The 23167-nt window shown below is 40.8% G+C and overlaps 1 protein-coding gene across 13 annotated transcripts in view; it reads left to right on the top strand.

Annotated features, from left to right (window-relative positions):
- Positions 1–23167, top strand: part of ASPH (aspartate beta-hydroxylase) — a 208968-nt gene that overhangs the window by 137705 nt on the left and 48096 nt on the right. For all 13 annotated transcript variants that reach the window (XM_070630515.1, XM_070630517.1, XM_070630519.1 and 10 more), the window contains 5 exons: positions 4379–4465; positions 11441–11591; positions 14072–14208; positions 20452–20550; positions 22589–22678. In XM_070630515.1, coding sequence (XP_070486616.1) covers positions 4379–4465; positions 11441–11591; positions 14072–14208; positions 20452–20550; positions 22589–22678 — 564 coding nt within the window. The remainder of the gene's footprint in view (positions 1–4378; positions 4466–11440; positions 11592–14071; positions 14209–20451; positions 20551–22588; positions 22679–23167) is intronic.

Raw genomic sequence — 23167 nt, forward strand, 5'->3', positions numbered from 1 at the left:
ATTGCTGCCACCTTGGACTGAAAGAGACAGAGGACAAACTGAAAAAAGGCTGACAGACTCCCAAAATTCTACAGGCTGATAAAACTAATCAACTGAAAACCCACACTATCCTTTCAATAGAAACAAAAGACAACTCCAAGTGCAGAGCCTTGGACCCAGAATCCAGAGACAAGGACACAATAGCCAGAGCCTGTGACCCAGAGGGCAGAGCCTCGGGGCACAGACCTTAAAACCTAATGGAATTTGCCCGGGTTCATTTTGAAATTGCTTGGAATCGGTGACTCCTTTCTTCCTTCCATTTTCTCCCTTTTGGAATAGAGATGTCTATGAATGTTATCCTATGCTTATTTCACCATTGTGTTTTAGAAGCAGATAACTTGTTTTCTAGTTTTACAAGTCCATAGAGGGAGAGGAATTTTACTCCAGAATGGATTATAACCAAAGTCTAATCCATTGGTGATTTAGATGAATTGAATTAGATGACGAGATTTGCCACTTTGGAGCTGATGAGATTTAGATGAGATTTTAAACTTGAGCTGATGATGTAATGTGTCCAGACTTTGGGGAATGTTACAGTGGGTGAATGTATTTTGCATGTGAGACAGATGTGAATCATTGGGGGCAGAAGGCAGACTCTGGTAGGCTAGAAAATGGCTTCCCCAGAAGATATCCATGTTCTAATCCCGGGACCTGTTAACTTTACCTTATTTGGGAAAAGAGCTTTTGCAGATGTGATTAAGAGAAGGATCTTATGCAGGACATAGTTTCCTGGATTATCCTGGTAGGCCCTGTGATAGTCAGGTTTTCCAGAGAAACAGAACAAATAGGATATTTAAAAGACATTTATTATAGTAATTCACTCACATGGTTATAGAAGCCAAAAAGTCCCACATTCTGCTATCTGCAAGCTGGGGAACCGGAAAAGCTGGTGGTGTCATTCAGTTTGAGTCTGCAGACCTGAGAATTGGGGCCAATGGTGTAAGTCTCTGTCTGAGTCTGGAAGTCTGAGAACCAGGAGTGCTGATGTCTGGGGGCAGGAGAAGATGGATGTTTCAACTCAAGCAAAGAGAGGCTGTTTTCCTTTCCTCCTCCTTTTTGTCCTATTCAGGGCCTCTCTGGATTGGATGATGCCCCCTCACAGTGTTGAGGATGATCTTGTTTATTTGGTCTCCTGATTCAAATGCTACTGTCTTCTGGAGACATCCTCAGGGACATACCTAGAAATAATGTTTTAACAACCATCTGGGCATCCCGTAACCCAGTTGAGTTTGACACAAAAATTAACCATCATAGGCCCCAAATGTGTCCTTGTAAGAAAGAGGCAGATGGAGATTTTATACAGACAGAAGAGAAGAAACATACACACAGGGGGGAAGGTGAGGTGAAGTTGGAGGCAGAGATTAGAGTGATGCAGCCACAAGCCAAGGAATGCTAATAGCCATCAGAAGCTGGAAGAACCAGGGAAGAGATCCTCCCCTAAAGCCTGCAGAGGAAAGGCAGCCCTGCTGACACCTTGGTTTCAGCCCAGTGCAACTGACTGTGGACTTGTGATCTCCAGAACAGCAAAGGAATTCATTTCAGTGGCTTTAAGCCACCAAGTTTGTGTTGAGTTGTTATGGCAGCCACAGGAAACTAAAACAGAGTAGTTAGAAGAAAGTCACACAGAAGAATATGTAACATGAAATCTTCATCCCTTAAAATCCTTAGCAGGAGAAATATAATAGTGGTTTTAAAAACAAACTGTTATCCAAAGTATACGAAGAACTCTTAAAATTCAACAATAAGAAAGCAAGCAACTTGATTAAAAAATGAGTCAAAGACCTTAACAGCAACCTCACCAAAGAAGATATACAGATGGCAAATAAGCATATGAAAAGATGCTCACATCATTTTTTATCAGGGAAATGCGATTAAAACAACAATGAGGTGCCACTGTATACCTGTTTGAATGGCCAAAATCTGGATCACTGATAACACCAAATGCTGACAAGGATATAGAGTAACAGGAACTCACACATTGGTGGTGGGAAGGCAAAATAGTCCAGCCACTTTGGAAGATAGTTTGGTGGTTTCTTACAAAACTAAACATACACTTACAATACAATCCAGAAATCCTGCTCCGTGGTATTTACCCAAAGGAGTTAAAAATTCATGTGCACACAAAAACCTGCGCATGAATGTTTATAGTAGCTTTATTCTTTATTGCCAAAACTTGGAAGCAACCAAGGTGTCCTTCAGTAGGTGAGTGGATAATAAACTAATTCATGTAGACAATGAAATGTTATTCAGGACCATAAAGAAATGAGCTCTCAAGCCATGAAAAGACATGGAGGAACCTTAAGTGCATATTACCTGAAAAGAAGCCAATCTGAAAAGCCTACTTACTATATGATTCCAACTGTATGACATTCTGGAAAAAGCAAAACTATGGAGACAGTGAAAAGATCAGTGGTTGCCAAGGAGTGTAGGGTTCGGGGAGAGATGACTAGGCATAGTACAGAGGATTTTTAGGGCAGTGAAGCTACTCTGTATGATATTATAACAGTCAGTGGTGCAGTCAGTACACATCTGTCAAAACCCATGGAATGTACACCACCAAGAGTGAACTCTCAGATAAACTACAGACTTTGGGTGATAACGATGTGTCAGTGGAGGTTCATCAGTTATAACAAATGTACCACCATGGTGCAGGATGTTGATTATAGGAGAGGCTGTGCGTCCGTGGGAGTAGGAGGAGTATGGGAAATCACTATACTTTCCTCTCAATTTTTCTGTGAACCTAAAACTGTTCTAAAACAATAAAGTCTTTAAAAACGTAACATTATGAGAGGGACAGCATGTTTTAAATAGCAATATAGTTATTTCTGACAATAAATATAACTTAGAGAATGTGTTCCTGGCACGATTCAAGTCCCCGTTCTTTTTGCATTAAACTGCCTGTCTGTTGGATAAGAGACTTATCTGGGATGGGTGCCATTATCTTGTGCTGGCACACACATCCCATACACACACCACAATAATAATAATAATAATAATAGCTAACATTGTTCGATGCTTTCTGTGCTTTCTGTGTCTACAAGCACTGTATGTATATTACCAGATTTAACCTTCACAGCAACCCCATAAGGTAGTCAAGTACCCTCATTATCCGCATTTTATAGATAAGGCACCTAAGGCAGAGTCCTAAGTAACTTGCCAGAAGTCCTATACCTCCCAAGTGGCAGAGCCCAGACTCTGACCAGTCCATGGCTCCAGAGCCTGCACTCGTAACCACTGCATACTGCATATATTTTCCACCAGCCCCTCAGCACCACTTATGGGCATGTGAGAGGGCACCTATAGGAATGATTACAAGGAACTTTCATATGGATACTGCCTGACTCCTCTCTGTTTAGTCAAGTCTTTCAGAAGTAGGTGTAAATAACACTTGGGTACTGCTGTACTGTTTGCTTTGCATGGCCACATTTGTGAGGTAAACTTTGTTGTATGAAAACTCACTCAGTGAAGGTCAAAACATATAAACCACAGCGAGCTTGCATTTACATGTAGAAGGAATGGATTTACCAATTTATGGGGAGCTGAAGTGTCTGGGAAAGTTCAACTCAGAAAATCTGTCTCTATCCCATTGTTCCCAATATCCTTGACCTGCCGCCATCCATAGAAATCAGGAGGCATTTGTTTCACCCTGTGGAATGGCGCTGGATGGAGTGAGGTGAGGAGAGGTTTCCTCACCCACATGCCAAGACCCTCACCAAGCTTACCTGTTGTGTGTCCTCTATTTCTTTTCATGCAGTGGAGGTCAAAGACCTATCAAAGGTACTCGGCCCATCTTCTCAAGGGCCCATGTGAGCTTTGCGAGGAGTCACATGACACAGAGGCAGTGAGGCTCCCATCAACTAGATTAGTCAAATCAACTCAGGTTCAGAGGGTGACAGGTATCATGGCCAGGTGGCCCTCTCATCCTGCGTGTTCGTTCCCTACTGTTTTAACAGGTGCTTCAGACTTCTCACTGCAGACCCCAAGACATTCTGGCTGCCAGCAGTATTTTTCCCCAACTTAAAACCTGAATATTTTCTTTAAGAATGCATGAAGGAACTGTACATATAGAGGGAAAATACAGTTTCTGTAACAAAGTCTCATACTATACCATTTGTCAAGTTCTGTCTTTTCAAAACTAAAGTATATTTATGTTCATTTCTAGTTTTATATTTGGCATAATACAGTTAATTTTTTAAAAATCTTAGTTAAAATTGTCTTTAAATTCAGAATGGAGTCCAGGAAATTTTGACAAAATTACTTGGTGAATATTAAACAACCATGTTAAATAACATTATACATTCGAATTTGTTGTATTTATGTGAATGCCTCTTCCTAACAGGGAAAAATTGAGGAAGCAGTGAATGCATTTGAAGAACTAGTTCGCAAATACCCGCAGAGTCCACGGGCAAGATACGGGAAGGCACAGGTATTCTAAACCCCTTCTGCTTAGGAAACTGTTTGTGATGTCTTTATGTTCTGTGTAATTGGATTTTTCACCGCCCACAATTTGCGTTTTCTTTTTCCTTTCTAACTTATAAACAGAATCAATTTATCATGCATTTGCATAAACTCAAGCAAGAAATACTGTTTTAAATAAGAAAATTAATTATTGCTATTGTGTACTGGTGAACTCAGTAACATTTTTCTGATCCCCCTCCATATACCTTCTCTCTAGTTTTAGAAACAAAATAAGAAATGATGCTTTTCTCATTGGTTTCCCATCACCCTCACGTCTCAGTCCAGTTAGACCCGTTACGTAGTTTTCACTTTAGGCTTCTCAGTGCTTTAAGAACCTCAGCTTTATAACTAGAGGTTGCAAGTATGCTTTGGAAAGACTTTTTAAAAATATAAAGTGGAATGTACTTTGTTTTCTCTATAGTTTCATTCGACTGACTTATTTCTTACCAGCTACCTTCTCCCCGTCTCCCACTCCCACCATCTCCTTTCTTATCTGCCTTCCTCCATCTTCCGGCTCCTCATTTCATGAAGCTTTTCCACATTCATTGATGGCTGCGTAAACCCACCGTGTGCCACATAGTGTTTTAGGCCCCGGGATTATCCTGATGAGCACTCTTGAGGTCTCTGTCCTTGTGGATCTTATATTACAGTGGAAGGTATTGTAAAGTTACTCACTCAAAAATTGTTTGATGGAAAGCCACTGTATGCCAGGCTCTGTTCTAGGCGCTGCAGATGCAGCCATTTACAAAACGTGGAATTTTCATTGTAATGGCGAAGGCAACACGTGAGACAAAGAAGTAAAATATACATGCTTGTAGTGATGAGTGCTCAGGAGAACAAAGGCAAAGCAGAGTGCAGCCACAGGACGGGTGAGGGAGTGAGATGTTGGATGAGGTGGCAGGGAGAGGCCTCACCAACGTGGTAACATTTGAGTAAAGCCCTGAACGTCTTTATAAATAAATGTATATTTATAATATAAACAAATGTAATAATAATATAAATGTAATATAAATATATATCTTTATAAATAAATATATATTTAAAGAATATTATAAAGTGTTAACTATATGAGATCATCTTATGTAATAGTGTTTGCCATAAAGAAAGAAAGTGATGGAATAAAGAGCATCGCAGTAAGATTTTTGGCTGCAGGTAACGTGATGGAGAGCGCACAGCAGACAATGTTTTAGATAAGGTGACCAGGAGAGGCCTCTCTAGGGGTGACAAGGTTGTGGAAGGAGCTGTCCAGGCAGAGGTAACAACAGGGGCAAAGGCCGTGATGCAGGGAGACAGTCGTGGCATGATAAGCTCAGGGACAGAAAGAAGGGCATGCAAGGGAGGGTGAAGTGGGACAAGTGAGGCCATGGCCTCACAGGTTATATTCTCCAGGCTGTAGGAAGCCGGTGGAGGGTTAGGCATGGGCGTGACTGTCTGTTTGTTTTTTATAAAGATTGCTTTGGTTGCTGGCTGGAGAATTGATTAGGGGACAAAAGTAGAAACAAGAACAAAGGAGGCTGTTGCAAGTGTACTCGAGATGCAGTGGCTCAGACGCTGGTCATGGCTGTGGAGGTGAGGAAGTGGGCAGAGGGCGGAGCTTAAAGGACTTGCTGATGGGTGAGATGGAAGGGTTAGAGAAAGAGAGGACTCCAGGGGACTCCTGGGTTTTGGTGAGGCCTACTGAGGAGAGGATGAGTCTAGTTACTGACCGGGAAGACTGGCAGAGGAACAGGTTTGGGGAGGTGCAGAATCAGGAAGCTTCTAGTCCCTTTAAGTTTGTGATACCTAGCAGACACTCAAGTGAACGTGTCAAGTAGACCATTGGATTTATGGAGTCTGGAGCTCAGGCAAAAAGCCAGGGCTGACAAAGTTGTCAGCAGTCAAGCTCCTACAGCCCCACCTTGGGGGAGAGATGGTCAGCCTTGCTGGGAACAATAGATTCAGAGCTACAGAAATTTCCTAGACCAAGAAGAAACTGACAACACCCCTTGGGAGGGAGTCAATGCCATCACTTGTGTATGACACACAGGAACTAACACATCTTTAGATAAAGCAAGTATGTTTTGCTCTGAACTAAAGTTGGCCACCATTCAAGATCCAGATGTTCAAATTCTTCCTATCTCCCCATTAAAAACTTAATAAATTATTAATTAAATTTTAATAAGTTTGTGAAAAATTAATGCAAATAAGTTCCTCTTATCCATCATACAGAACAGGTTTAGCAGACAACCACTGTATCATTTTTGTAAATTAATTTGGTCAGTAATCCTCCAAAATTGCTAAATTGTATTGTTAGTAAGCAAGGGAGAATGTACTTGTTACCAAAAGACCATGCCTGTTCCAAAAAGTGATGTACTTTGTCACTAGTATTGACAGTCATTTGATTAAGGAAAACATAGTAACTGGAGAGAATAGTGACTGATGCAAATACTAACTTAATTAGGGCAAAATGTTTTGTGCCTTAGAATTTTTCTTTATATGTGATGTTAATTTGGGTACCAAAGTCTAAGGAAATGCAGTGCTTTTGGCACATGGTGATTGCTGTATTTCTGTCCTGGTTTAACAGTAGGAATTTGAGATTTAGGCCTCAGGCAATATTTTTTTATCTCTAAACTGTTATGCTTCAAGGTATTATTGATATTAATGTGGCATAAAGCAAGCTTTAGGCATGCTAAATTAAATTTTAATAGGGTCATTTAAAGGAAATTTTAAATTCATAAGAGTTTTAAAAATAAAAATTCACCAGAAGGTGGATTTTATAGGGAGGAATAAGTGATGGCTTTTTCATTCTTGGTTAGCAGATTAAATAATTACTTTGGAATATCCCACAAATTTAAAAAATTCAGCAACATCTAGTTAAATATAAACTACAGTATCTATCATTTCTAAAGTAGCACCGACACTATCTTATTCTTTGGATCATTGTGAAAATCAATTTTGACAAAGTTCCCGCAACGTCAGACACAAAATCTTGAATTATAAACTCAATTCACACAACTACGTAAACCATTAATGCCTCTGAGGCAGAAAATGACATATCTCCTAGGAAGGTTGAATGAGTGAATTAGTTTGAGTCAACAAAAGGCTGTGCGATGTTAACATCCTGTAGCAAATGTCCACTTTCAGCTGCAATCATTTTATCTACAGATGCTAAGCTGATAAAAATCAATGTGTACAGTTTTGATTTTCAAAGCAAACCCTATCAGTTTCATTCAAGAGATTTTAAAGAATTATGTGCCATTTTAATACCGATATTTTTCCAATTCTAGAAGTTATAAAATGTTTATACTTCATTAAAATGGAAGACCTTGGGCTGGAAGGAGAGGAGGGCACAAGGGATGTAGATTGTATCATCCTTCTCTCTTTTCAGGTTGGGTTTAGTTAGATATTTATTCCTAGCTCTATAAAGAAGGATTACCATGGTGGGCATTTGTCCTTGCCATAACCTTGAAGAGACCCTCCAGTTCCAGGGTCTAATTCTTAGCTTGAAGAGGCTACCAAATGGGGGCTGGCCCCGTGGCCGAGTGGTTAAGTTCGCGCGCTCCGCTGCAGGCGGCCCGGTGTTTCGTTGGTTCGAATCCTGGGCGCGGACATGGCACTGCTCGTCAGACCACGCTGAGGCAGCGTCCCACATGCCACAACTAGAGGAACCCACAACGAAGAATACACAACTATGCACCGGGGGGCTTTGGGGAGAAAAAGGAAAAAATAAAATCTTTAAAAAAAAAAAAAAAGGATCTCAGAATCCTTTAAAAAAAAAAAAAAAAAAGAGGCTACCAAATGAAGAGGCTGAACTAAATGCTTCAAAAGGCCTCTCTCCACTCCAGGACTCCGTCATTCTGTGAAGTCATCTATGAATGATCATGTTCTTGGGAATTAACTCACCATAGCCAAACTCACAAGACACTGATGCCTAACCAGAAAAGCCAGCATGTGAATATAGAGAAGGCGATAGGGACAGGATGACCAGTATGGGTCATTGACTTGGACTTCCTCTTCTGGTAGATAAATCTGTTCTGGAGAACATTTACAGATTTGAACAGATAGTTGTGTCTTCTGAAGCTTTTTTCTGTCAAGCAAGGGTGAATTAGCCTTTGCAAATCTAGAGATTTTTTCAGTTTTCCTTTCTCATAAATCTGTCCACTTCTCTCTATCACCACTGCTTTGATTCTAGCCCTCATCATCCTGAGAAACTTACCTATTCAGTAGGTATTATCGAGTTATTTCTTGGAGGTGTTATTTTCTGAAAGCTCCCCATAGATATTTTATCAATTTGGACTGATTCTTAGTAGTTTTTGGGGTGTGGGAGGGATGGATCATTTTCTTACCCTGTCCTCAAATTGTAGAGTTATGCTTTATTTTGGTTCTGCAGGCATCTATATATTGACTGCAACACACACTTTATTTGAAAAAGGTAAACATGTTAAATAGGATATTCTGAGAAAAAAATCTTATATACTACTTTTAGCATCTAAGTGGCATTATTTTTCCTCAAATGGTAATCTCCAAATTGTAGTCTGCTAAATCTGATGAGATTTTGATGACCATTTCGCACATTCTCCTCTCTCTTCCTGTCTCTGGTATTTCACTCCCCATTCTCATTCTCCAGCTAAGAGTCTTGCTTATTTCACTAAGTAAAGAGAAGTATTCAAAGAGCTTCCACGTGATCCCTCAACTGCTCTGATAATCTCCCTACACCTGCTGCCATATGCTGCGTCTTCCCTCCCGTTGGCTCACATGAGCGGTTCTGGTCCCCTTTCCCATCCCCTCTCACCTGCTGAAGGACATCCTTCTAATTTTTTGTCCTCTTCTACATCATCAGATTTCCCCTCTCTGCTGAGTCTTTTGCATCAGCTTAGAGACATGCTTTAGGTTTCCCATTGTTAAAAACTCTCTCCCTTGTCTCCACATTCCTCTCCACGTACTGGCCCATTTCTCTGCTTCCCTCTACGGTGAAGCTCTTTGACAGAGTTGTCTGCACCTCCTTCCCTCCTGTTTTCTTTTGAATCTGCTCCGTTCCATTATAGGCCCCCTGTAGTCCAATGAAATGATCTTGCCAGGAACATCAGAGGGGCCACGTTGCCCGATCCAGTGGGATGTGCTCTCAGTTCTCATCTTGCCTAACCTGACGGCCACCTCTAACATGGTTGATTACTCCCTCTTGCTACCTTTTGTCACTTGGCCTCCAGAACACCACTATTTTTTTATTTTTCTTCTCTCCTCCCTCCTTCTCTGTCCCTTTTTGCTGGTTCTCCCCTTTCTGACCTCTAATGGCCTTGAAACATTGAAGTTCCTTTGAATTCTGTTCTTGGACCCTCTTCTTTTCTCTGTCTACACTCACAACTGCTTCTAGCTTCCTAGCTTTAAATACCATCTCTATCCTTGACAACTCCCCAATGTATATCTCTAACTCTCAGTCTCTCTGAACCTCTGATTCATATATGCACCTTCCTAGCCGGTATCTCCACTTGGGTACCTAATAGGCATTGGGGTTTAATATGGCCAGAACTGAAGTCCTGATTCCATATGCCTGCAAATCTGCCTCTGCCCTTACTTCCCATTCTCAGGGAATGACAGTTCCACCTGGTAATTGTTAAGCCAAAAACCTTCAATTGACTTCTCTCTCTCCCTTTTTCTCATACCCTACATTCAGACCATCTGCAAATCTATTGGCTCCGACCTTCAAAATATAGCTAGAATCCAACCACTTCTTAACACCTCCATTACTACTACCCTAGTCCAAGCCATCATCACCGCGTGTGCGGATTCCTGCTGGAACATCCTAACTGGGCTCTCTGCATCTCCCCTCAGGCCCTCAAGCTGTTCTCCATACCACTGCCAGTGTGATCCTTTTGACAGATATCAGATCATGTTAAAAACCCTAGTTCTTGGGGGCCGGCCCGGTGGCGCAGTGGTTAAGTTCTCACATTCCGCTTTGGCGGTCCATGGTTCGCCAGTTCAGATCCCAGGTGCGGACGTGGCACTGCTTGGCACGCCATGCTGTGGTAGGCATCCCACATATAAAGTAGAGGAAGATGGGCATGGATGTTAACTCAGAGCCAGTCTTCCTCAGCAAAAAGAGGAGGATTGGTGGCAGATGTTAGCTCAGAGCTAATCTTCCTCAAAAAAAATAAAATGAAAAACCGGGGTTCTTTCCATCTCGTGTGGAATTAGCGTGGCAGAATTGGCAATAACTTACTAGGTTCTTCATTCGCTGACACCCCCCCCCATCAGTCTCCTCCTTGCTCCCCTCCTGTATCAGTCTTTTCTCTATTCCTCACTATCCTCCAGGGCCCTTATTCTTGCTATTCTCTCTCCTTGGAACATTCTTCCCCCAGATATCCTCATGCCTCACTCCCTCACTTCTCTTGGGCCCTCCCCGATCATCCTGATTAAACTGGCACCCTCTCCACCTCCCCACTCCCAGCATCACTAAGCTTGCTTTGTTTTTATCCATAGCACTTATGATCACCAGACTTTCTCTCCTTCCCAAAATGAAGCAAAATGGGAAAGCGGATTTGTCTGTTTTGTTTAATTTGTCTGCCACATGTGTAGAACAATGCCTGACTCCCAGAAAATAGTTGTTGGACGAATGAATGAACACAGGAATAAACTAATGAAAGAACAGGAACTATGGAGTGGAGTCCTGTCTGTATAATGTTTTGTATAACATGATATAAATTTCCATTAGCCTTAGCATATATGAGTCTTGCTTTATGATAATCTTTCTCATCTATAGTTGAGTAGCTAACTTGTGTTCATATTATCAAAATAGCATTTGTGTTGCTTCCTTTGTTTATTTTTTTATCTCTTAATAAAGAGAAAATTTGAATCTGTCTTGAATTACTTTTAAAGCATGTCCAAAAGTTAACTCTTCATGAATATGTTGCTTGATTACAAATGGAGCTTGTCATGGGACATTTATCCAGTGTGGGGCTTCCTCCAGTGTGAAGATGACTTGGCTGAGAAGAGGAGGAGCAATGAGGTGTTGCGCAGGGCCATCGAGACCTACCAGGAGGTGGCGGCCCTGCCCGACGTCCCCGCAGACCTGATGAAGCTGAGTCTGAAGCGGCGGTCAGAAAGACAGCAGTTTCTAGGTAAAATGGAACAAGAGTTAATTCAACAGCAAATACTATCTTTTCATCTTAAAGAGGCTGAAGGCTGTGTATACTCTTAGGAGAGTTTAGTTACATGGAAGGAAACCTGAGTTTGTAATTAATTTCAGGTAACTTTCCCAAGTGTGTTTTACACTAAAATAGCAATCATAACCTTAATAATTACAAAGATGTAGAGTTTTACTGCCTTCCCCCACTACCTCCCATTTTTAAGATGAGGCAAATAGGATGTGGAGAGGTTGGATAATTTGCCTAAGGAACCATAGCTAATAAATTAATAGGTCTAGAATCAAAAACTCGTCCTGTCATGCCAAATTCATTTCTCTCTTAACTACAAGGAACTGATTCCTGGACGTTAAAATTATCAGTGGAACAGTTTTATAGAGGAATATTAGGAGTTTCAGGTACTGAAAATCTTACCTGTAAGGTCTGATTCTATACCAAGGTAAATGATAGAAAAACAATTTTTAATCGCTAAGTAAATTTACAAATGCTTTGAAAAGAGCAGCATAAAGCATCCTCTCTGACTGACCCGGGTTCCCAGTGCCAAAGGCTAGTGAGACTAGCTGTAACCTAACTTCATTATAACCAGGCCTGTATTTCTCTCCAACCTAACACGTCATCAGTAAACCAGGAGGGAAGAATCTAAGCCACGTGAAACTGCTCAAGATGGGTGCCCAGTTGGCTGGATAACATATTATGTGAACAAATTATCGGTGTCACTAGGAGAAGCTCATATAAGAAATATTCAAGGCCAAATGACCCTTGTCTCAGTTTTCTGAGGGATGGAATTAAAGGTAGTTGTGTCACTTTGGTAAATGATCAAAATCTGTGATGGGAGTAGAACCCAAGTGATGATTAGAAACTGGAAGAAATGGCCTGTCAGACTGGTATTCATCAGGGCCCGTCTAAGGGAAGCAAAACATGCAGCCCACATGCAGGGTGGAAAAGGCCAGGCTGGGCCTCAAGTGGGCACAAAATCCGTGTTACCAGGTTGTCTTCTTGCCTCAGGCTCCACTATGGCTCTAGTAAACACTGTTTACTGATTCTGTCTTTAAAATTTGATATTTTGCCCATCATGGGTTTTTTATATTAATTTTGATCCTGATTGCTGAATTTTGGACCCTCCTAAACTTTGCACCAGGTGTCTCACTTGTCTCACCCTATTCCCAGCCCTCGGGAAAAGACTGCCCATGGATTAATCTAACCCTCTTCCACAACAGTCTTTTAATATTTGAATATAGTCTTTTCCTCGGAATGAGAATGAGGCAAGTTTGCAAGAGGAGGCTCTGTGCAGAAGGAATTGTGTGCAGAAGGTGTCAGCGAAGGGGCCAGGTGATGAAGTTCCCTCAGCAGAGCAGGGTTCCATCGTGCAGAGTGGAAGGGACAGGGAGGGCATGACAGCAGGCAGGATTTTCACCTGGGCCTCTGTAGTGGTTAACAGGGGAAGTTTAGAAGCAGAAGAAAAGTGTGGACCTAAGGTGAGCAGATACGGGGAAAGAGGGTTGAGAAAAGTAGCCTGATCTGTTAGTGAGAGAATGAATGCCTGAGCAAACCCATCCTAGACTGACCAGTAACAGAGAGCAGGCTAGGGGTAAGTCAGTGATGTTTTATGGCAAATAGTTTATCCGTTAGTGGAGCGTCCAACTGCGTTAGCTTACTGATGGTCCTGCTGCACTCTTGGCTAATATTCAGTTTGTGGGCAACTGAGCCCTTTAGGTAATTAATTTTGTCATGTATACTAGTCTTAGGTTGCACGTTTTCCCTTATTCAATTTGTGTTTCCAGCTCTGACAAGGACTAATGACAATTGGCTCCAGAAATTGTAAATTTCCATCAGACAGCCTTAAAAATGAATTGAAGCTGACGTTTTCAAGATTCATGTTGTGCATAGTATCCTGTTGTCCACCAGAGGGTCCCATAACACTGGATGATGTCTCCTTTGCTCCATGATTAGGTCATTACCTAGAGACGAGGACACTTAATTGGAAACGGTGTCAGCAGTGTACCTCAGTGCCCCGTCAAGTTTCATACGGGGTGCTACACCCTGAAGTCTATTAGACTTTTTGTTTGTCTGTTCTCTATTCATAATTTTAAAGTTAATTATAATAAACCAAAAATATCTCAGCAAAATGTTTTTTTACAAGGAATTTGTAGCTAAAACTTTCTTAAGAGGGAATTTGACATAAGAAGGTAAATGTTGATGAATTTGGAAAATGAGAATGTCTTTAAAATGTTTATAACCAGTATTATATTCAGTATCTACTTACAGGAGTTACTGATGCTGTTGTAACTGCAGAAATAAATCCTAATCGGTACTTAGCTATCAGAATAGAGAGTCAGATTTCAGCTGGTCTTCAGGCTCTGTTTGAATAGTCTCTCATGATGTGTAGTCTCGATATAAAGATGTACATACTCTGTTGTTATTTTCATTGAAGTTTTTTTTTCTTACCACCAAATCAGGTCACATGCGAGGTTCCCTGCTTACCCTGCAGAAACTAGTTCAACTATTTCCGGATGATACTTCCTTAAAGAATGACCTTGGAGTGGGATACCTCTTGATCGGAGATAATGACAATGCCAAGAAGGTTTATGAAGAGGTAAGCAAGCAACAGTCTTCTATGAGCTACGTCAAATTATTTTTTTTTTGAGGAAGATTTAGCCCTGAGCTAACATCTGCCACCAGTCCTCTTTTTGCTGAGGAAGACTGGCCCTGAGTTAACATCCGTGCCCATCTTCCTCTACTTTATATGTGGGACGCCTGCCACAGCATGGCTTGCCAAGGAGTGCCACGTCCACACCTGGGATCCGAACCAGCAAACCCAAGCTGCTGAAGCGGAATGTGCGAACTTAACCACTGCACCACTGGGCTGGCCCCTACATCAAATTATTTTAAACATCGAGTTCTAATGTTAGTTATAAATTGCGTTTAATACACCCAATCTCTCACTCTCTTTAAGTTAACTCAAATAGAATGTAAGTATTATTATAGTGGGTATCTTCTAAATTTTGTTTTCATCACTTTTTTTCCCCTTGATCAGAAGATTTTAAATTTTAGTCAACACATGGTGCATCAAAACCTTCAACCTATAATTGTGATATTTTTAAAGCTCACTCTTTATCAGTCCACAAACAGCCTTTCTAAAAGTGTTGTTTATGATAGAAAGAGGAACTCACGTTTTCCATGAACGTAAAAACACAATCTTTTCCTTTTTTAGGTAAAAGTCTGATCTAGGGAAAGACTGCAGGACATAATCTTTGGGGCATATGGAGTAAATTACTCACCTTTCAGAGGGCATTAACTCTTCAATCCTCTAGCAAGGATGCCTTCAAAAGGATTTCTACCTTATAATGGATGTTTTAGTAAATGACCTCTAAGTCGCAAGTAACTATAAAATCTAGAAAACTGTGACTCCTTTGTGCCCTGAGGGAATTCATTTGGTACAGAATAAAATAAACAGGATACCAAATGAACTTTGAAGCTGGAGAAAGTTAATGCCTCTATAAAAGAAAGATGAACACATTTCCTTGTTATTCTTTAATCTAGGCCTTTTGGTCACTGGTTTCAAGCTGGTACACTTTACATCAAAATACTACTACTCACTAATATCCAGCATGATTCCTTCTGTTTTAAAAATGCTGTCAAGTGTAGTGATTTCCTACTCAGACTAGGGACTGGTCCACTCACAAAGTGGTGCTTTCCTCCTTTTATTGTTTTTGATACTTGATTGAAAATCATTCAATTTTCGAGCAGTTGTCTTTTCATCCTTGTCATAATTTTTATATTTTCTGAGAGAGCAGAAATAAGACCTGTGCTGTTTATGGCATCTCAAATATTTATACAGAGTGGATTGAACTTACAATATTGGAAATGTGTGCCATGTACTAAAGTACCTGTTCCAGGTCATAAAAGAAGTCCATGTGGGGCACTGTATTTGCTAATGGCTAAAACATTACACTGAGTGCCCTGGCTTGCAAAGTTTGGTTAAGGGAAACATCGTGTATCTTAGTGATTCAGGATCATATGAATGTATGAATTGTCAAACTATATCAGACATGCTCATTATTCTGTCACTGTCAGAAACCACAAAGATGGAATTATAGAATTCCTTCCTTCCAAAAAAAAAATGATCAAGTGTTGACTGGGTCCCAAGCTCGTTTGAGGTTAGGGCAGGATCTGAAAGCATGCTAGTTGCTCTCACCCACTCTGACTTTGCCCTTCTTCACCTTTTCAAAACCTTCCTTGAATATATTCATCCTGGGGCCAGCCCAGTGGCTCAGCGGTTGAGTGTGCACGTTCCGCTTCTGGCGGCCCGGGGTTCACTGGTTCGGATCCTGGGTGCGGACATGGCACCACTTGGCGTGCCATGCTGTGGTAGGCATCCCACATATAAAGTAGAGGAAGATGGGCCTGGGTGTTAGTTCAGGACCAGCCTTCCTCAGCAAAAAGAAGATGAGGATTGGCAGCAGTTAACTCAGGGCTAATCTTCCTCAAAATAAGTAAATAAATAAATAAATAAATAAAAAGAATATATTCATCCTTTTAACCTGATACTAAATCTTGGCTGTGTGAAACATTTTACTTCATCTTGAAAAATAAAATTTACGTCCTGTTATTTATACATTTGAAATCATAATCTCATCTGAATAAGCATAACAGAATACAGAAAGTATGAAATATAGCCATATTATACAGCTGAGTGGGCTTCTTTGTAAAGAAGCATTGATAGATTGAAAATGTGAGGTTTGCCTTTTACTCCCTCCTTCTCACCGCTAAGTTAATAAGCTGTATCTAATGGGTTCTCTTTCTGTAACCAGAGTTTATCCTGGTTATGTTTACGTCTCAATCAAAGATCATTTTCAGAAAACTGATATTGTTACTTTATATTTTTCTTCATGTTGATTTTTATTTTATAAAAATCATTGATAGTTCCCTTTCTGGGTTTTTGCTGCTTTTAGTTTCAACAAAGACTGACTTTAAAGTGGTTTGATGTAGATTACTCACATCTGTAGCTTTGGAAGGCCCTCCTGTGTTCCCTTCACGTTAGCAACACCACCAGTTGCCCAGGCCACCCACGGTCCAAAGTTGAGCATCGTTCCTGATTCTTCCCTCCCCTCACTCCTCACCTATATCCATTCACTTACTCAGCACGTGTTTATTGACACCCACACACGCTACCTTGGGAAATGGTAGTTAATGAAACAAACACTGAGTGTGCCCTCATGGAGTTTACAATCTGGTACCAAATCACTGATTTCTCTTCATTTTACCTTCTGAATATCTTTCAAGTCCCCTCCCTTTGTAACCCAGGCACTCATCATCTCTATTCTAGATTAGGACAGCTTTATCCTGCACAGGCCTTCTCTCTTCCAACCTTCATCAACACCAAACACAAATCTGACCATCTCACGCTCGGCTCGAAATCTTCAGTGGTTCCCATTGTCCACAGGAGAGTTCTTCAAACATGTCTGCTTGCAAACCTTTCCAGTAAAACATGTCCAAGCAAATATCTGCAATAAGTATGTTTAAATATTTACGTATTATGTATATATGTGTATGTACTAATATGTGATGTACGTTATAAAAGGTATACACCCCAAAATAAGTTTTAGGATGAAATGAAAGATTTCAAATACTTTTTAAATTTCTTTTAATTGCCCCAAAACTGTTCATTCTCACTGAAAAATTAATGTTTTAGTAATATCAATGTGCAATACTATTTATGATTATATGATATGATTTTTTTACCATGGTAATATGTCATGCAAAGAGCTTGTGCTGAACTAAAATGTGAGCTGTACCAGTTTTTTGTTTTCTGCTCTGTGTGTGGGTGGGTGGGTGTGGGTGTAAACAAAGAGAGAAAGAATCTGTGTAATATTATTAGTATTGATCTCAGTCTGGGTTTCTTAGAAATCTTATGAAGCCAGTTGTCATTTTCTGAGGGTTTGTTGATTACAGCTAGGTAATGCACGCACTCCTCTTCTGCATCCACGTGAGCTGTAGCCAGCACAGAAGGTGATCCTAAGAATCAAGCAGGGAGGGCAGCACTGTTGGTTGCTCTGGGTGCCTGATCGCCCACCCTCCCCTTGCCTAGCATGGGTGTGAGTGAGATGTGTGACTGTCCACCAGGCAGATGAGAGGAGGGCCCTGGAGCCTGTCACATACTAAACATTATATTTCAAAGACGGATACGAGGAGAAGATTTGTAATTTCTTTCCACTCCCTGGAGGATTATCTTGCACATGATACTAAACAGGACCGTTTGTGATTTGTCTCCTGCCCTCGTATCCAATCTCATTCCCTTTTACTGCTCCTGGCCCAGTATTCCTTTTTACTCACGTTCTCTTGTGCCTTGAATGCCTATTCCCCACCTTCCCTGTCCCTGGTGAACTCCTCTTCATCCCTAAACACCTTTCAGACCTTGCCCCTGCCACACCCACCCCGGATTAAGCAAGTGCCCCTCCCTGTACCCCGTACATGCCTCATGTCTGTCTCTGTGGTTACACTTGCCACATTGTGTTACCGTTGTCTGCTTGGGAGTCTCTCTTCCTCCCTTGAGTGAAAGCTTCCTGAGAATAGATAGGGTATCTCATTTATATGTCCAGAGCCTAGAAGAGTTCTGTGTGTTCTAAAATATCATAAGTGAATACATTTTCTAATTACTTGAGATGATGGCTGTGGGTCTACAGTAGGCAAAAATGTCATCTGTGGAGCTGCACTAGTTTTAATAATCCGTTCATAGTTATGCTGCCAGAAACATGACCAGCCTTAATTCAGTTCAATTCCAGAGGTGTTTAGTGAGCTCTTGCTCAGCATCTAGCTCAGGAACAGGTGCCGTGGAAGGTGCAGAAGCAACAGAGTCCGTGCTTTCAGAGATCTAGTTAGGGAGGAAAACCCGGCATGCATCCATCTGTTCAGTTAGTGCAGATTTCTCGACCACCTGCCACATACCCAACACTGTTCTAAGCACTGGCGATCAGCAGTGAGTGCAATGGACAAAATCTCTGTAGAGCTTGCGTCTTACTGGGAGAAATAAAAAAATATTAAGTCAGATGGTGATGTGTACTATGAAGAAAAAGGAGTCAGGATAAAGACTAGTGATGGGGGTGGTTGGGCATCGGCTTCGCTGAGATAGTAGCCTTGATAAAGCAAGGGCTTCATCGAGGAAGGGAGTGAGCCATTTGGATGTCTGAGAGAAGAGTGAGACAAAGGAGTACTGCACATGCAAAGGTCCTGAGGCGGGGGTGCCTTTGGCTTGCTACCAGCAGCAGGGAGTCCAGGGTACCTCACAGTGGCTGGTAGGAGGCCAGTAGTAGAGGAGGCCAGAGAAGTAGAGAGGCCCAACTGAAGGGGGGCCATGGAGGCTGTTTCTAGAACTTAGTCTTTTAGTGAAATGGAACCCATTTGGGTTTTGGACAGAGGAGGGTTGAAGTCTGACCTAGGATTTAGTGAGTCCATTTAGGACCCCAGCTGGGGAATGGGCTACAGGAGAGAGGGGCTGGAAGGCAGAGGGTCAGTAGTCAGAAGGCTCCTATAAGAAGCTGGGGGAGAGATGACAGACAGGGACCAGGGTGGCAGCGGTGAGGGAAGTCACAAGGGGTACGATTCTGAATGTATTTTGAAGGTGGTGTTGGCTGGATTCGCTAATGGATGAGGTGCAAGAGCAACTACAAGACGGAAAACACTCAAGTACTGGCACTGTGTGCTGTGAGCTCACAGAGGGCATGGGGGCCCCCTCCTGGCGCACTTAATCCTTCTGTGTAAGGAACCCATGGTGGCTCTGACTCGCTCCCTACTCAGGCTCAGGGATGAAGAGCAGTTACAGGATATTCATCTTTTCTCTACATGCACCCAATGCTAACCTTCATCTTTCACTTTTGTTCCGTAAACGAGTTTAAGCAGCTTCACAAGTTGAATGTTGTTGTTTGGATTTCTCAGTGCTGTATTTAATTTATAGGCTTTTTGCATAATTTATCTTTAATCAAAATAAATCCATATGATAGTAAACAATGATTGGTTTATATTAAATATTTACCTGGGTTTTATCACAGATTATTGGACTTGCTCACCACTTTATCCTCAGTCCTTAAAATGGTCTGGGCATTTGGGAAATTTATGTTGAATGAATGGCTCGTGATGTATTACAAATGCAAATCTAAGGTTTTTTTGGCTGGGAAAGATTTGCTCTGAGCTCACATCTGTTGCCAGTCTTCCGCTCTCTTTTGTCTTCTCCCCAAAGCCCCAGTGCACAGTTGTATATTCTGGTTGTAAGTCCTTCTATGTGAGCCACCACCACAGCATGGCTACTGACAGACGAGTGGTGTGCTTTCATGCCCGGGAACTGAACCCAGACCGCCAAAGCACAGTACACCAAACCTTCACTGCGTGGCCATCAGAGCTGGCCCTAAATTTTCTCTTAATTAAGGCAACGTATAAAGTACGTATATAAAGAAATGTATTATAAGCATTCAGAGTTGACTTCAAGTGTAGCAAATATAAAGCAGTTTTTTCCTGATCACTAAAAAAATGGTGAAGTCCTATCAATTGACAGATATTTAGCTGATTTGCAGTGTTCAAGCAATGCTTTAGCAGTCATTGCCTTTACATTTAGTTCTTCATTCTTGAGGAGCTAATGTGTAGATGTGAGAACATTTCGAGTTGAGGGAAAATGGGGCCATTATTTTAAGCCTAATCTATTGCAGTGAAATAAAACACCATAGTGTTGTAAGCTGTGACGTCGTAATCCAGTCCAAGGACAGCGGGGCTAATTAACATTTGCTGTGACAGTCATTTATGGAATTTGTAGTCCATCACAATAGCTTTTTGTTTCCTTTGAGTTTAGGTTCTGAATGTGACCCCTAATGATGGCTTTGCTAAAGTACATTACGGCTTTATCCTGAAGGCACAGAACAGGATCGCTGAGAGCATTCCCTATTTAAAGGTAACTGTCCCTGCTCATCCTTTTTCCTTCTTCCCATTCCTTTGAGTCAGTTGGACACCCTTGATGGTACACTGTAGATTGATTGGCATGAACTGCTGAATCTTTTCATCACCAAAATGTACACCCTCTGACCATGACATTCTCAGCAGTGTGGACCGTATCCATAATTGACAGTGTCAGATATAGAAATACCGACTTTGTGAGTAGATACTATTTGGAAAAGACTATATGAAGAAATTCCTAAAACCGCAGTTGTTACTGGCCTTTATTTAAATGTCAGAAGTAGAGAAAAATTATTGATATGGTATTTTAAAATATGGCAATGCATTAAATGTTCCTTCTACAATTTAATTATATGCTGAGACTCGTTTGAACAGGGCTCATGGCACCCTCTACAAAGTGAGGTGAAAATTGCAGACTGAATAAGTGAAACCCCCAAAAGCCTGATAGCTCAAAATATTCAGATTAAAGTATGCTGCCCTTTTTTTCTCACGTATCTAGTTGAATCATTGTCAGTTCACCAGCATCACTTTTGGTCTTGGTCAGGGCTGTCCGACAGAACCTTCTGCAACAGTGGAAATGTTCTTTATTTGTACTCTCCAGTGTGGTAGCCACTAGCCACCTGTGGCTATTGAGTACCTGAAATGTGGCTAGTGTGAGTGAGGAGCTGAATTTTTCATTTTAGTTGATTTTAATTTAAATAGTAACATTAGCTAGCAGCTACCTTATTAGATGAGTAGCTGATTGAATACCTGTGAACATTTTTTTTAAGTAGCAGTATATTATGCTTTTATGATCTCTTTCTTTCACATGACTTAAATCAGAGATCCCAAATAGCAACCCACTGATTACAAATAGCTTGCATGTTTTATTTAGCCAAGATAATTCTATTAAAAGCAATTTTAATTGCTTGCCTTAGTTGAGGATATGAACATTTTAGGTCATCATACAGATTTCCTGTTTCACGCGAAAAGTCATATCTGGCCCACATCCCAGCACAGAAGACCAGCAGGGGTGTCCCCGTGAGGTGGGCGTGCACCCCCTTCTGTCTTGGCTGTCAGTGGGCCTCTGTTGTCCTTTACATTCCCCGCCAGGACGCTGAGGGCATGTGGGTTCCTCTGATTTAAAGTATTCGCCTTAGATTCCTTTGACATTATGAGGGCCAAAGAGTATCCCTAAGGAGGCCTGATGGAACCTGTCCTCCTTGAGCCATGCTTCTCCTGTTCCTCACCTTTCATACTTCCCAACATTATGCAAATAATATTGCTTCCCAGTAAACGGTAATGGGCTTCTTATGAAGAGGCCTCAAGGATTCAGATTTTTAGAAAGAATTCCTTGACGTTTAAATATTTTTTACCTTTGTCCTTTTACTTTTCTAAACTCATTCTCTTTCATATTTTCTCTATTTTTTTTTTTACATAAATCTCCATTTCAGTCTTTATGTGGAAGATGGGGTAGAAATCAGCTAAGTGTTTTAGAGTAGGATTTTTTAAATACCAGTTACATTTTGAAAGATTCCGTTTGGCTTTAATCCTATTGTACATTTTGTAAAAGATTTTATTAAAATGTTGGGGACACTTGTTTTGAGTGGGAAAAAATATTTCTTGCAGTTGGGTCTCTATCACTTCAAACATCTGTGAGCAACTGAACATTGTGGTTCAGGGATAAAAACGCCTCTTGATGACATATGGTCAGATTTGGAGAGCAAAAGGAATATGATAGAGACGCAGACAAAGAAATTCTTTGGGATATTGAAATATGATTGCTCCTGCAGAGACAATTCACAAAGCATCCCACCAATTTTATGGGCTGTTAATTAATGTTAATTAATGATGAATATATTGTTAAATTTAGCTTCTTCACCTCCTTTTGGTTTTGCATTGTAAATGTTGACCAGTAACCTAATTGTCGAACTTTAATATTGAGATTAATTTTTCTGGTTCTTGGATTTTCGTATGGTATATAAAGATTAAATAAACCCATGAACTAAATCTGCTATTTAATTCTTTCATAAATGCTAACACTGTCTTTTCTACAGGAAGGAATAGAATCTGGGGATCCTGGCACTGATGATGGGCGATTTTATTTCCACCTGGGGGATGCCATGCAGAGGGTTGGGAACAAAGAGGTAATGAGTTTGTGGACTTTTGTGCTCTTTAACAGAGGATAAAATGGGGGGGATTTAATTCTAGGAGAAATTTACATTTGAAAAATTTTTTTGAGCATAAACTTTTGAAGGTGGGAACTGAAACTGTTTAGCTGCTTAAATTGTTTTTTGAAACAATCCAACAACTCCTACTTAATCCTATAAAGAATTTTTAGGATTTGACTTTTATGGCTTCTTTCAAGAAAGTACCTGAATATTCATAGGAACTGTCTCTAAATTAGTCTGTGTATATATATGTATGTATGTGTCTGTGTGTGTGGATGTATGTACGCATGTCTCTGTGTACAGAGAGAGAGAGAAACATTGCCTTGGAAAAATATTTTTAAAATTATGAAATGAAAAGACATCTCTGAAATTGTTTAAATATTTTTTTTAACAGTTTGCCTAGAGTTATTTTTATTTTATTTTGGAATTTAAAAAGTAGTTATATTTAGAATGAAGTCTTTATTC

This window comes from Equus przewalskii, chromosome 8 (assembly GCF_037783145.1).
Source record: "Equus przewalskii isolate Varuska chromosome 8, EquPr2, whole genome shotgun sequence".
Taxonomy (NCBI): Eukaryota; Metazoa; Chordata; class Mammalia; order Perissodactyla; family Equidae; genus Equus; species Equus przewalskii.